General features: G+C 43.8%; 1 protein-coding gene across 1 annotated transcript; it reads left to right on the top strand.

Moving 5' to 3' along the window:
• Window positions 1-272: 272 nt before the first annotated feature.
• On the top strand, window positions 273-14,112 carry cap1 (CAP, adenylate cyclase-associated protein 1 (yeast)). The gene is made up of 13 exons (XM_070984888.1): window positions 273-765; window positions 5,569-5,661; window positions 6,095-6,198; window positions 6,307-6,384; window positions 7,309-7,452; window positions 8,102-8,187; window positions 8,861-8,966; window positions 10,594-10,792; window positions 11,097-11,278; window positions 11,631-11,754; window positions 12,268-12,350; window positions 12,718-12,861; window positions 13,355-14,112. Exons 2-13 carry the CDS (start codon window positions 5,571-5,573, stop codon window positions 13,436-13,438), a joined length of 1,425 nt encoding a protein of 474 aa, XP_070840989.1. The 5' UTR covers window positions 273-765; window positions 5,569-5,570; the 3' UTR covers window positions 13,439-14,112.
• The last annotated feature ends 45 nt before the right edge of the window (window positions 14,113-14,157 follow it).

Here is a 14,157-nt window from a genome sequence, read left to right as displayed (position 1 = left end):
GGTGGTGGACGGAGGATGTAATGTGAGAAAATATAAAGATTTAAATAACAGACTTAGATGTGTACTTATTTTTCCCCCTGCTGATCTATTAATTTCTTCTTTCCAGCTAGTTGTTATTCCACTTTTGCTGACAACAGTTAGTTGATTAATCGATTAGTTGAAGACAGAAAAATCAGTTCACAATTTGTCACAAAAAGTCAAGATTTGCAGTGTTGTTTGCATATTTTTAACGTCACATTCATGAGAAAAAAAAAAGATGAGTGCATTCTTATATATCCTCACACAGCAGGCCAGGACAGCCCTGCAAACATGCTGAAACGCGACAGAGCACTACAAACATGCAACAGCTCATTGTGCTCCACGGCATTGACGCAACCTGCACATGCCTGCAGACAGATATGTGGGATTTATGGCTTTTCTTCTAAAGGCATTAAGCTGAGTCTTCTTTAAAGAAAAATAAACGCCATGATAACATTATCTCTGCTGCATAGCCTTCCCTTAGGTCATACGAGGAAGGAAAGCAGCTGTTTCTTCTTCTTTCCTTATTTTGCTGCCCTCTGCCTCTCACGCTCCTTATATGGGAAAGGAATTAGTTGCGCGAGCGAGGGCGGAAACGCGGCGCGGTGACAGCTGGGTAAATTCAGCGACATACAGGAAGAAAGAGACGAAGCCCAGTCTGCCCCCGAAAGCCTGCGCACTGCACACTCCCACGGCGGAATAGACGGCGATATAAAACACCAAATCACTGCTTGACCACAGTAGCAGGTAAGCGACATGCAGTGGTTGCGATGTGAGGTTTGTGGCGCATTTAACGGCTTCGTTATGGCGTAAAAAAATCAGACGAAAGAGACAACAGTCTGTCGCCGCGGAATCCAATCATTCAGAAATTATTGCAATCGGTGTGATGCTAACACACCCGGCTAGCCGAGATGGCTAACGCAACCTGGCGGTTAACCGTTAACTTTCCCAGATATTAAACAGATGCTTTCAACCTTCAGCTAATTCCCGACGTCTTCTTTCTGTAATAAAACGCGCTGGCTCGCTGAAATGTGGAAACCTCTGTTTTTTTTTTCCTGCAGACTACACCATTAGCTAACGGAGGGAGGGGTGTGTGAGAGAGGAGGTAAAAAATCCAGGAAATGCCGAAACAGGCAGAGTCTCTACAGCAGGGAGGGGAAATTCACAAACAACAGCCGAGCTAACGTTAGCTGTCTCTGTGTACACCTTCTAGTTAACTTAGCATGGTGCCTCTGCTGCTTTGTCAAGCTAGCCCCCTCATTGTGCTGATGCTGTTTTGAGACATTTTGTGTGCCCAGAAGACAGTTTCCTCATTGATGAAGCAGCTGTCCAACACAAGTTAATGTTATTTAGGGAAGCATATGTCGACTCTCAGAAAGCTGACGCTGTCAAAAATGCCTTCTCGCCCCTCATATTCCGTTTGTGAGCAACTGGAGACTGAACTTACCGGGGACACAAAAGTCGGCACGACACCCATCAGTATGCTAGCTAGCTTTGGCCTAGCCAGCGTCCCTGGCCGTCTGATTGAAACCCCAGTGATCGCATTAACATCAGCGGCTTGAACTTGATTTGTTGGAGCCTTGAGCCCACCGAAGCAGGACTGCGAGGAAGGTCAGAGCTCACCGCCATTGCTTTGGCCTACTTCTTGTCTCTGCGACAAAGAAGAGATGATGTCTGTTTTGTTTTATCCGATGCAGATTGATAGAAAGGGCCACTCACACAGAGACAGAGAGTTGGACGCTTCCCTCTTTATGTCTGGATGTGTGGCCCCCAGGCAGAAACCCTCACACAGGCCCAACGTGCCTCACTGCCCCTGCATGCTGATGATGCTTTATGCAGAACATCTCTGCCACATGTCCACAAAAGTAGGTCTGTAAATGCAGTTGGCAGGGTTTTACGTAATGGAGGTAGACCAGCAGGAACTATAATGCAGAGGAAGTTAATATAATCCAGGTGTGAATGCATCTTTCTACAGATCTTGATATCTGAAAGGATCATGCACAGATATTGACTTCATACATTTGCTTCACCACTCCTGTTGGTCATGGTCCTACACTGTTTGTAGCAAACAAGTATATGCAAATAAATATATATATTTCTTAAAAAGGCGCAGTAATTTTGTGCAACAGCTGGGTGCTGTGATTTTTAGCAAACGTCACTCAAACAGAACAAAACTGTGCGTACACTAGGACGATTATCAGATGTGGATTTGCATACCCAGACAATGCTTGATAGTAGGATCAATTCATTGTTGGTTTTGGCTGTTTTATGGGATTTGTTGACAAGAAAAAAAACACAGGGTGGTTCCTCCACCTCTGAAGTTGAGGTTGAGCCTCGGTTTTTGCTGTCTTGCCTTTTATAGTGCTTGAATCTAAGGAAAATGTTATGAGAGGCGTGATTCCCTGGCTCGAGCCGTTGCTGTATCTGCTGGCATGTCTCTGGAAAGTTGTTTCTGCTTCCTTGACACTGGCTTTTCCTTTATGGTCAGCACTTGGCTTGAACACGCAATATGTGGTAACATGACTTTAGTGCACTTTAGTGCAAATGTTCTGCAACACATTTACTGATGTAGCAGGAAATCCAGTGAGCTCATGTGTGTCCCAGTTAGGGATTTGCAAATTGCAGAACTGGAAGAAGTTTGTTAGTGTTTTTTATAAACACTACAGTTTGCTATCAACAGTACACTTTTTTTTTTTTTTTTTTTTTGGACGCAACTTTGCACATTGAGGTGTTAGTTTTCTGGTGTGTACTACTCCCACCTACACCTTCAGGGGCCACTCCCTTCCTGTCCTGCTGTTGAGTCATCTCTCAGCTGAGACGAGGAAATGTGACTGTTGAGCTCTGGTATCTGCAGGCATGTCATAAATGCAGCTTTGACCACGCACATTGAGGCTTTTGGGTCAGGGGTAGAAGTGTGTGTCCTGCAATGATCCAGTTTAATCTCTATGCCTCGTGGAGAAATGAATTCACCACTCTGTCTGAATGAATGAGTGAGTGAGGCAGAAAAAGGGAAGTTGGGTCATTTTGTAAATGCCTTGTCGGCTGTTGGGAAAAGCGCTTTAATGGCCATGTTGAGTCCTTTACAGTGTTTCTGTTTATGTAAGGTGTCACCACCTCTCCTGCATTGGCTCGAGTCAGTTTTTTTGCGTTATACAACACTGATTCCAAAGAAGTCAGGACGCTGTGTAAAATGCTCCAAAAACACCTGTTTGGAACGTTCCACAGGTAAACAGGTTCATTGGTAACAGGTGAGAGTATCATGATTGGGTATGAATGGGGCATCCTGGAAAGGCTCAGTCGCTCACAAGCGAGGATGGAGCGAGGTTCACCACTTTGTGAGCACATGATTGGATGAAGGATGTGACTAAATGGGCTCAGGAACAATTTGAAAAACTGTCGTCGGTGAACAGTTTGTTTGCAAATGATTGAATTTATTTTACACAGCTTGTAAAAATAATGCTGCTGATACACTGCCCTGTTGATATGACTACATTTAACATCCTTAGTGTTGATGTAATATATAACCTGCCGCACCCGTTGTAAGGTGCCATTATCCAGCTTAGAACAATGTGATTAACACTGATATCAGAAAGTTTGAGTCAATACAACAGCGTAATGCTCCCCTCGAAACTTTTCCAACCTGCCAAGAATAATAGTTTGGAAGAAACATTGCATCTCCTTAAGGTTTGAACTTGAAGTTCAGATTTGATTTAGTACAGGCACAACATGTCATCTGCTGGCCCAGGCCTGTACCATTTGATATGGTTGGATACTTGTACCAATAAAATACCTTAAGAAAGAAGGATAAACATTTTTTTGGTCTCCAAAAGCATTTTTTTTTTTCATTTAATTAACTCAAATCCAGAGCTATCTGATCCAACAATAAGTAAAAAAAAATTATGAATCTGACCAGACGTTGTGGTACTAAAAGCTGAAATGAATACCTCCATTATTATAACCAGAGAAGTGCGAGCAAACGTGCTTCACCTGTCACAGCCAAAAAGGTCAAGTACTTAGTCATTAGATATCTACAGATTCAGTTCAGTCCCTCTGTAGTGAAAGTGAGATGGCAGGTTTATCTTGCGTGGACTCATTAGTGAGAGTGCTCTGTGTGTCCATTCACCGTCAGCCAGGTGTAAATACCTGAGACTGGACACACTCAGTCACACAGGTGGAGGCAGCGTCAGGTTGCAGCCGTCTTATGTAATGTCAGCCTTTCTCATTAGCTGTGGATGTGTGTGTGTCTGTTAGAGTGAGATTATGCTGGACTTGGATTTAAGTTAGTTAAACTCGTACTTAAAGGGGTAAGTTAGTAGAATCAGTTTACATGTTGGCACAAGGACTATAGAGACTATATTTAGGCTATGGCTGCTGTCGTTAAAGGTCCAATGTGTAGGATTTAGGGGCCTCTACTGGAAGCTACAGAACATGATAATCATAATATTTTCATTAGTGTACAATTACCTGAAAATAAGAATCGTTCAGTTGCTTGCAATCTGCAACCTCGCCGCTAGATGCCGCCGAATCTTCCATGCTGGTCCCTCTTTAAGTTTGAAATTTGGTTGAGAAACAAGCATCTTTAAACGACGTAGTTGGGTTAACAGGGCAGGTCTGTACACTGCAGAGTTCCTGCAGTAGCTGGTGCTGATCTACAGGTCTTCATTCAGCATGTCCTGACCTGCTTACCAGCAGACTGCTTCTTTTTTTTTGTGTGTTTTTACTACTTAGCCACTCTTAAGGTGGAATTCATTGGCTTTCACTGCAGGGCCAAAAAGGGCTTCCTTTAAATGTGCAATTTCACATTTTTCTGTCCTTTTATGCGAATTCTGGAGGACTCGGTCTATGCAGGCAATGTAGGATAATGACTTTCATTGTGGGCTGGTGTGCGAAAAATATGTGTGCAGACTGTTTTAGTTCCAAGTGAATTCCAGTGTGTGTAGTTTCTGGAGTTTCCTCTACCTGCTGTGTGACAACTGCAACCTGCAGTGCGGAGTGCTGCAAGATGATAAACAGGACAGAGAAACAGAGAGAAGACATACATGTCTGCTACATAAACTGTTTTTTTTTTTGTTTTTTTACGGTATGTCCTGTGTAATCTTTTTGTTATGACTCACTGGATCATTTTACCTATTTTGACCTCTAAAAACATCTGGTTGCAGCCTGTTACGCACTTCTACTTCTGTCTCATAGGACTAAATCAGCAAAGGGAAAAACAGCTCAGAATCCAAAGCACGGCTGTTTGTTATCCTGACCAGCGGTAATTGCCGTCACCTTGAGTCCCAGCAGTAATTCAGTCCCCAATTTGAAGATTACTTGAACTGGAAGTAACACAATTCCCACACTATATGTTAATTTATCACAATGAACTTGCTGTAAGTCATGCTTCATCCTGTGTAGGTCAATATTGATTGAGAATATACTCAAAAAGGACCAGATATCATTTCATCCTTGGAAACATCTTTGTATGTAACCTGTCACATCGGCTCATCGAGAAGAAAGCAGTGGTTGAGTTGCAGATAACAATGTTTTGTCATGTTCTCCGTCTCACAGGTATGGCTGAGTTGGCGGGTCTGGTGCAGCGGCTGGAGGTGGCGGTGTCTCGCCTGGAGTCCATGTCAGGCCCTGGAGAATCAGCCGGGGGAGGTAATGATCAAGCCTCATTAGTGTGGAATAATTCCACTTATAATGACTAAGGTGTCTGGTGACCTTCCTGTTAGTCAGGTGAAATCGTGCATTTTTACATGTAGAAACAAGCTGAGCCTGAAGGGAGCTTTTGGGCTTTTTCCTCTTATAAGAAATCAGAAACATGTCGGCGCAGCATCGGTTCTGCCACAGCCGTTCAGAGCAGCTTCTTCTCAAACAAAGATGACAAATCCCTCAGCCCCCCCATCAAATGGAGTCATCGTCTTCATGATCGTAAACGTGCCTCAGTCCAGTCTGAATTAACACCTCATGACTTCCTGTGTTGATTAATTTTTTACTTTTTTTTTTAATTCATTTTATCCTGTTTCGTGCTCCGCTTTTTGGTCTTAAACATGTGTTAAAGTGTTTTTGTGCCTTGTGTTTTTCTTCTCAGCGGCTGTATCCGAGTTCGTCGAGGCCTTTGACGAGATCGTCAGCGGCCCCGTGGCCCAGTACCTCTCCCTCAGCCAGAAGATCGGGGGTGACGTCCAGAAACATGTAAATTACAGTCTAGATGTTAAATACAGCCAGCTCTGTCACTTCCCTACTTCATGCTATCTCACTCTCATATATCTGAGCTCCCTCTCTTCTTCTCTTCCCTTCCAGGCAGAGCTGATGAAACAGGCGTTCTCCGCTCAGAGAAAACTCCTGGTAACAGCCTCCACCAGCCAGAAGCCCTCTGATGTGAGTTAAACACTCTTCCTGAAAGCTCAGTCAATGCTTCAGTTAACTAACAGCGTTAATCAATCAGTTCGCATAATTCATGATGCTTCCATCCCAGCAGCCCCTTCACTCTCCTCCACAGCTTCTCTGCCACGGTGTCCTTTTCGTGCCAGCATTATATTTAGATTTAAAAATCTGCTGACTGTTGAGCACTCCAGCTGAATTTATACTTAATGCATGAGAGCCAAATCATAGATATCTGTGCCATAGGTTTTAATTTATATTTCACTGCTGGACTTCCTCCATTCATGGCACCGCCACAACAAGGGATCTGTTTATTGTTTGTGATCAGCCGGTAGCACATTTTAATTATGTTCTCCACAGTAATGCGTTCATGTACTTTATGAGAGGCTTCAGAAATTCCTGTGGGCTGAATTATGGGCCAGCTTTTTCAGTGTTGTTCATACGGGTGGAGGGAGGACGAGACTGACAAACTTCTGTCTTGTGTTGCTCTGCGAGACCAGAGTCAAATGATGCACAGTGGTCTACTTTTATTTACTGAGTTTCAGACATAATTTAAGCACTGAGTGCTGCTCAAATACGCTCATGCGGGATGAGGAGCAGTAGCCGTATTTTAGGTGCTTCAGCATTGGATGTTATTGAGATTTCCATGAGCCTGGTGTTGACATTGTTATCTACAGATTTCTGATGAATCGTGTCAGATTTATAGCTATAAATTTAGCTTTAGTCAAAGGCGAGCCATGCATGAATTGCAAGAAATGGAGATTTGGAGAAAGAATTACTTAGTTTTAATTTGTAAGAAGAAAATGTTTTTGTAAGATTACGGAAAAAGTAAAAAATGTTTCCTGAACCTAAAAATCTGGAAGTTGAGCTTGCTAAAATCTTCCATATGAGTGAGCCTTCGTCCGTCTCTTCCCTCTTCAGGCGGTTTTGACGACTCTCCTGCAGCCCGTGTCCAAAGCCATCCAGATGGTTCAGGGGTTCCGCGAGCAGAACCGCAGCTCGCCGCTTTTCAACCACCTCTCCGCCGTGAGCGAGAGCGTGCCTGCCCTCGGATGGATCGCCATGGTGAGACAGGAAGGGGCGATTTTTGGGACTGTGGTTGGTGTGCTACGGAAATGTGTGTGTGTGTGTGCGGGCAGATAAATGAGTGTATAATGGCCGGAAACAAGCCTCTCTTTGATTCTGTCATCACTGTCTGGTGAACAACATTTTCTTGGCTGACACATGACCACCAACAACAGAGCTTCACTGTTCCAGTTTAGATGATTAACTCTTTGTTTGTTGTCCTTCTGATTCTTATGAATAATACATCAGCTTTTCAAATTCACATTCTTTGCACGCCTACTCTGGTTTATTGAAGATCTCACTGTAAACGTCCACTCATCTGCAGCTGCAGTTTTCAGTTTAAAGGAACAGTTCTACATTTTGAGGAATAGATAGATCACTAACCCTGCATGTTTGTAGGCTAAATATGAAACAAGACACAGTAGCTGCTTAGCTTATCTTAGCTTAGCATAGCATGAAGAGAGACTGCTTCCAGATGTAATTTATTTTATTTATCCTTAGTTAAGCTTATCAGTTCCCTCCTCTCTCTCCATGCTCTTTTAACTGTCTGTGAGGAAGCAAACATGCACGTTTTTTAAAGTGTCAAACTGTTGATGCAATCTCAGTTTAGACATGGATGCATTTGTTCACCTTTTTCTTTGTGCTGCAGGCTCCTAAGCCCTGCCCCTATGTTAAAGAGATGCTCGACGCCGCCATGTTCTACACCAACCGTGTGCTCAAGGATTTCAAGGAAAAGTAAGTGAGCGTCGTTGTATTGTTTCCTACTTTGTCCACACACTATTTTTCATTGTAACACAACAATCCAGTGTCCTTCCTTTGCCAATTTTTTTGAACTGCGTCATTTATTTTGAAAATCGTTTTAACGTTGGATAACTGAAAGAGTCAGATGAACTTTCATAAACAGCCAAGCAGTTTGCTCAACCCATCTGTCTTCCATCTTTCCTTCCTCTCGGCTCTTTTTAAGTTCTGTTTTACTGAGTCAGCATGCCACACGACGCGCTGACGCATGCTGGCGCTTCCCCTATTTAGACCTGAAATCAAAGCTTTTGTGTTTTATGAGCAGACTTCCAGAGTTGCTGTCAGTTTAGATGTTATGCAGACTAAAATCAGCCTGTTTGTGCTGATCAGTTGCACAGAAACTCAGCTTTTACTCAGATTAGTTACTGAGCTCTCTGCAGAATTTAATGCAAAACAGCAATGCTGTATATAAATACAATGCACAGGACGATACGCTCTGAGATATGGGCTCATTGGTTAGGTGTGTGTGTGTGTGCAGGATCTCGTGCATTGTGTGTTTTCCTGTGGAAAGGAACAATATACTGCTGGAGGAGGAAAAAGAAACGCGAAATGTAATTTGAATGCAAATAGACGTTCACCAGACAATCTGGTTTGTGTCTCTCTCTCACAGGGACAAGACCCACGTGGATTGGGTGAAGGCCTACGTCTCCATCTGGAACGAGCTGCAAGGCTACATCAAAAAGTACCACACCGTCGGACTGAGCTGGAACAAGAGTGTGAGTCAATGATGAATGACACTGAAGAACCATCTAAAGACCCAGTTTATCAGTTTATGGATAGAAAAAGGTCTTTACTGATGGTGAAGAAAAGAGCTGTTTATCAAGCGACTTACTCACAGCCAAGCATACGAGTAACCTTTTAGGAGCAGCATCTTGTGATCAAATGATTCATGACAGTTATGTTCTAGGCAGGAAGAGCCAGTCAGAGACCAGGATTTACCCTGTTTATGACTGATAATCAAAAAAAATCCTCATATTTAATTCAAGTTCATAACTACGGATTTAATGCATCAGAGAAATCCCCTAATAGAGCTGCGTTTCCACCAAAGGTACCCAGAACTCCAATCCCAGGGTCTACTTTTTAAATAACTTAATGGTTTCTTCAGCTGGTTTGTTTTCTACAAACAGACCAACAAAGCAGAGTCTTTTTGAAGGGTAAAATAATGTCCCTGGAACTTAATTTAGACCCCAGTCCCTGCGGTGAAAAAGTACAGATTTCCTCCAAAACGTCCTGGTCCCTGGGGAAAGTTCCCGTGGTGGAAAATGGCTTAAGGGGAATTTATTACCATGTTGGTAAATGCAGAGAATGGCGATGGGTGGAAAGTGACTGTGAACAAATTCAAAGCCGGCTTTACTCTTATTGTTTATTTGCAAAATCACTCGAAACGTGTGTGGGAAGGCGTGTTCTTAAGCTCTGTCTCTGCACTGCAGACGTCCAGAATCTACTCTCAACCAACGTGCAAGCAGGAGTAAAAGCAAAGAATTTAAGCTTTCATCAAAGTCTAACGTTTCAGCAGTTTGATCAATATGGTTTATGCTGCCCTTGCAGCGCGTGCTCTGGTGCGTAGCTAGACAGCTAGTTAACGTCCAAAAAGGGGTCTTCAAATAAACACACAGGGCTTGCTTTTCCCGTATTTTACTTGAGTCTTGACCTCTTTCTTTTATGTAAAACTGAAACATTACAGAGAAAATAAAAAAGGATCAGTATATAAGCACTGACATATTCACATTGACGGTAAGTATACACACGTAACTACGGCAACCGAGCATAAAGTTTTTACCGACATACAAATCTGCAATATACTGCATAAGACACAACTTCACTACTTATCAAAACATTGTGTTTATGTACACATTTTACTTACAGACTAATGATCTCCAAGGCAGAAGCGTATCATAAAAACATTAGCGACATCATGAATTCGGCTCTGACCGTCTTGGCTGTCTGCTCGACGTGAGAGATGAAGCTAGCTAGCAAGAAACACAGAAACGTCAAAGATAGGTTGTGAGGTAAGAGCGCTCACTATGTGGCTAATTCCGAAAACCAAACAACAAAACAGAGCGCTCACTCCGACACTGTTTTCAAACCCAAATGGGAATAGCTTTTTAACTTTTTAAACCATTTTAACTAACTTATTTAACTTATCAATTTATTTATCTAACTTCAAAGACAGCACATGGTTCATGTTCTTCCTGTTCTTGCTCTCGTGTGCAGAGCAGTTTTGTGTCTCCTCATGTCTCCTCCATCAGATTAGCTCTTAACTGTGAGACATGTCAGCTGAGTCATATTTTCTGACACGAGAAGGCTTCAGTCACAGCATTTCTGATTTTCTGTTCACCTCAGGGTCCCGTAGCTTCGGCCTCTGCAGCTCCCCCCTCTGCAGCTCCCCCCTGTGCACCCGCAGGTGGGTGTCCTCCCCCACCTCCCCCCGGACCTCCTCCCCCTGCGGACCTTTCTGGAGCCAGTGATGGCGGCAACGATGGCGCTGGCAATCACAACGCTTTGTTCGCCTCCATCAACAAGGGATCGGACATCACCAAGGGTGGGTAGCCAGTGTCAGAGGAGCTGCTGATCAGTTTTACACTTTGACCTCATAATTTTGTATTATTAGATTAACATTAGGCATTAACGTGGAAGCAGAATTTTAGTGTTGTGATTGGTCATGGTGGAACTCATTTTAACTACTTCATACATTGTTGGATAGTTTAATCTATAACAAATCCTCATATTTGTATGTTCATAGTGGAATAAAATGAACTGCTTGAATAGTACTTCAGTGTTGTATTTAAGGATAATGTTGTACTGTGGGACTGACAATTTGTTTCCTTCTTTCCTCTTTCCTCCAGGCCTGAAGCACGTAAGCGACGACCAGAAGACCCACAAGAATCCCTCCCTGAGGACTTCGGGTACTTCAGTACGTACTGGACCAAAACCTTTCGCTTCCCAATCCCCCCGACCAGCCGCCTCTGCCACCCCGACCCGCTCGCTGCCCCCCGTGTTGGAGCTGGATGGAAAGAAATGGAAAGTGGTAAGTTGTCGGTTGACTCTCACAAGAAAGTCGCCTCTAAGCAAGCTGAGTTTTTTTTTTTTTTTTTTTTTAACTTGTCACCACATAAAATGAAAGACACTGGAAAAGAGAAGAGGCCAGATTAACTCGACTGGAGATGTTGTTTTTGGCTGTATTGATTTGTTTGTGCAGCAGGCTGTCAGAGCACCATAATGAGTCATTGAGCCAGAATAACTTCTGATAGAAGTGTTCTTTTATAGTTAACCTTTTATAGTAACGTCAGTGTTCCATCCTGCTTTTGACAAGTACTGTTTCATTAACTCTTCTATTATTATTATTATTCACTTTTTCCCCTTCTTCTCTCCGTCTGCAGGAGAACCAGGAGGGAGCCCAGGACCTGGTGATCAGCGAAACTGAGCTTAAACAAGTGGTTTATGCTTTCAAGTGTAACAAGAGCACCCTGCAGGTCAAAGGCAAAATCAACTCCATCACTATAGGTAAGAACAAAACCGTGTGTTGGATGTTCAGAGGGAGTTAAACTCACTTGTCAGAATCCTCCTCAGGGGGCGGAGACTTGAAGGGGGGTGCATAAGGCTGAGGCACCTGTGTGAGGTGAAAGGGACAGGTGCATGCTGGTGTTCTGAAAACAGGAAGTTATTGCATTGTGGCGTGCTTATCAACGCTGTCAGCAGGTAGAACGGCAGCGGTGGCTGTGACACAGTTAATGGAGGTATTTATGGTCCTTAAGCTCTTGGTTCTCAGCAAACCAACATGATGCACATGTTTTTAGATTCAGTGTGACCTCCTTCTCCCAATGACATCATTATTTCCAATGTCCATTGTGGATAAACATGAATGCGCCGAGAAAAAGCCGCTAGCTGTAACTTCAGAACTTGCCTGACAATCATCATGATTTTAAGTTTCCTTCAGTGTCAAATAATAATCCATCGGTACGCTGCAGACAGGACCTGCTAATGGCCTACAAATATGTGTTTGTTCCTCTCCGTCAGACAACTGTAAGAAAATGGGCCTGGTGTTCGACGACGTCGTGGGCATCGTAGACATCATCAACTGCAAGGATGTCAAAGTCCAGGTGTGTGCAACGAGCAGAGTGCTAACAAACTAACAGACACAGGGCATCATCCGCTCAGCAGACTGCAGCGTGAGGCTGGTGTTTGGTTCCCACCCACCAGCTTCGGTGCCTTTCATGATATCGCCCAGAGATTCCTGCTGTCCTGTCACTCCTCAGTTGTTTTTGCTGAACATCAATGCGTGTTTCATGAACTCTCTGCTTTATATTCATGTAGTTACACAATGGAAGATGCTCGGTTTTTGGCCACAGAACAGCTCCACAGTGAAATTCAGTCCTTTGAGGAAATCTTGAGTTGAGTGCAGAGACGTGTGTCCCGTCAGATACAGCAGAAACAGATCCAACCTTTCTGGTGCCTGTTTGTACGCAGGTCATGGGTAAAGTGCCCACCATCTCCATCAACAAGACGGACGGCTGCCATGTCTACCTGAGCCAAGACTCTCTGAAATGCGAGATCGTCAGCGCCAAGAGCTCAGAGATGAACATCCTGGTACCCAACAAAGACGGAGAATTTGTGAGTATCCTGTCAGGAGGGACATTTGACTGATTGAGTCACGGACTGAGTCCATGTAGTCACATCCTTCATACAATCATGTGTTCACAAAGTGGTGAACCTCGCTCTATCCCCCTTGTGATCGACTGAGCCTTTCCAGGACGCCCCTTTCATACCCAATCATGACACTCTCACCTGTTACCAATGAGCCTGTTTACCTGTGGAATGATCCAAACAGGTGTTTTTTGGGCTTTCCACATCTTTCCCTGACTTTTGTTTCAGGAAAATTGGCCTTTTTTGAAAACAAAATATATATTTGTGGACGTTGTTATTAGACAGTTTCATCTTCAGAGGGAGCCAGTTGACCACAGAGAGGGTCAGACAGACGAGCACGTTGTTGATTTCGGTCTTTTCGTGAGTTGTTGGCAAAAACAAAAATCAGCCATGTCCTTATGTTAGACCAGCATGTGAAACATACATTTCAACACGACCTCTCTCTTCCTCCCTCTCTCAGTCGGAGCACCCTGTCCCTGAGCAGTTCAAGACCATCTGGGACGGCAGCAAGCTTGTTACCACAGCAACAGAGATCGCCGGATAGACGGGAGCAGCACGTGAAACGGCCGCCCCTCCTCGACACCATCCCCACCCTTTTTTTTGCAAATGCCTTCCTGACTGATCCACCGCCCAGCTAACTCTCACACTGTAGACTGAGATTTGGACCTCATGCGTCGTATCTCCCTCCCTTCCTCCTTATCAGCCAATCACAGCTTAAGCTGTCCCTCCAGTAAGCCAACGAGAGGACTGCTCACGTCTATCTGGAGCAAATCCTCCAGCCAATCAGCAGGGAGCAGCTTGTCATTCCAATTGGTTTTTCCCTGTGAGCACTTTTAAAAAACATTCATGAGTTTTGCCAATAGCTGGGATGCTGAGATTTTTTTTTAATCTATCTGGATAATGCTAAGCTAAATTTAACATGTAGAATAGCCAACATGGGAACAGGGACACTGATTCCACTGCAACAAAAGCACCGCAGCCAATCAGGATGCTTCAGGCTGCTCTTTTCTTTCTCCTCTTCCTGGTCCGGAGGGGCTGGTGTGTTGTTTTTAAGTTTGCCCTGATAAGTTTCTGTTCCGTTATATGCAATTCAGCGGTGAAGCACTTGTCAGACACAACCCTTTCACAGAAGATAATGGCATCCATATCACCTCCGCTGATGTTGACCGTAACAATATTAACATTCGTGGTGGATAATGACAGAAAAAAAAAGAAAAAGCACATAAATAGGAGTAAAAAGTTGTCACAAGACCACTGTCACAT

Source organism: Chaetodon trifascialis, chromosome 17 (genome assembly GCF_039877785.1).
Source record: "Chaetodon trifascialis isolate fChaTrf1 chromosome 17, fChaTrf1.hap1, whole genome shotgun sequence".
Taxonomy (NCBI): Eukaryota; Metazoa; Chordata; class Actinopteri; order Chaetodontiformes; family Chaetodontidae; genus Chaetodon; species Chaetodon trifascialis.
Note: the sequence above shows the minus strand (reverse complement) of the source record. Positions and strands in the feature narration are given on the sequence as shown.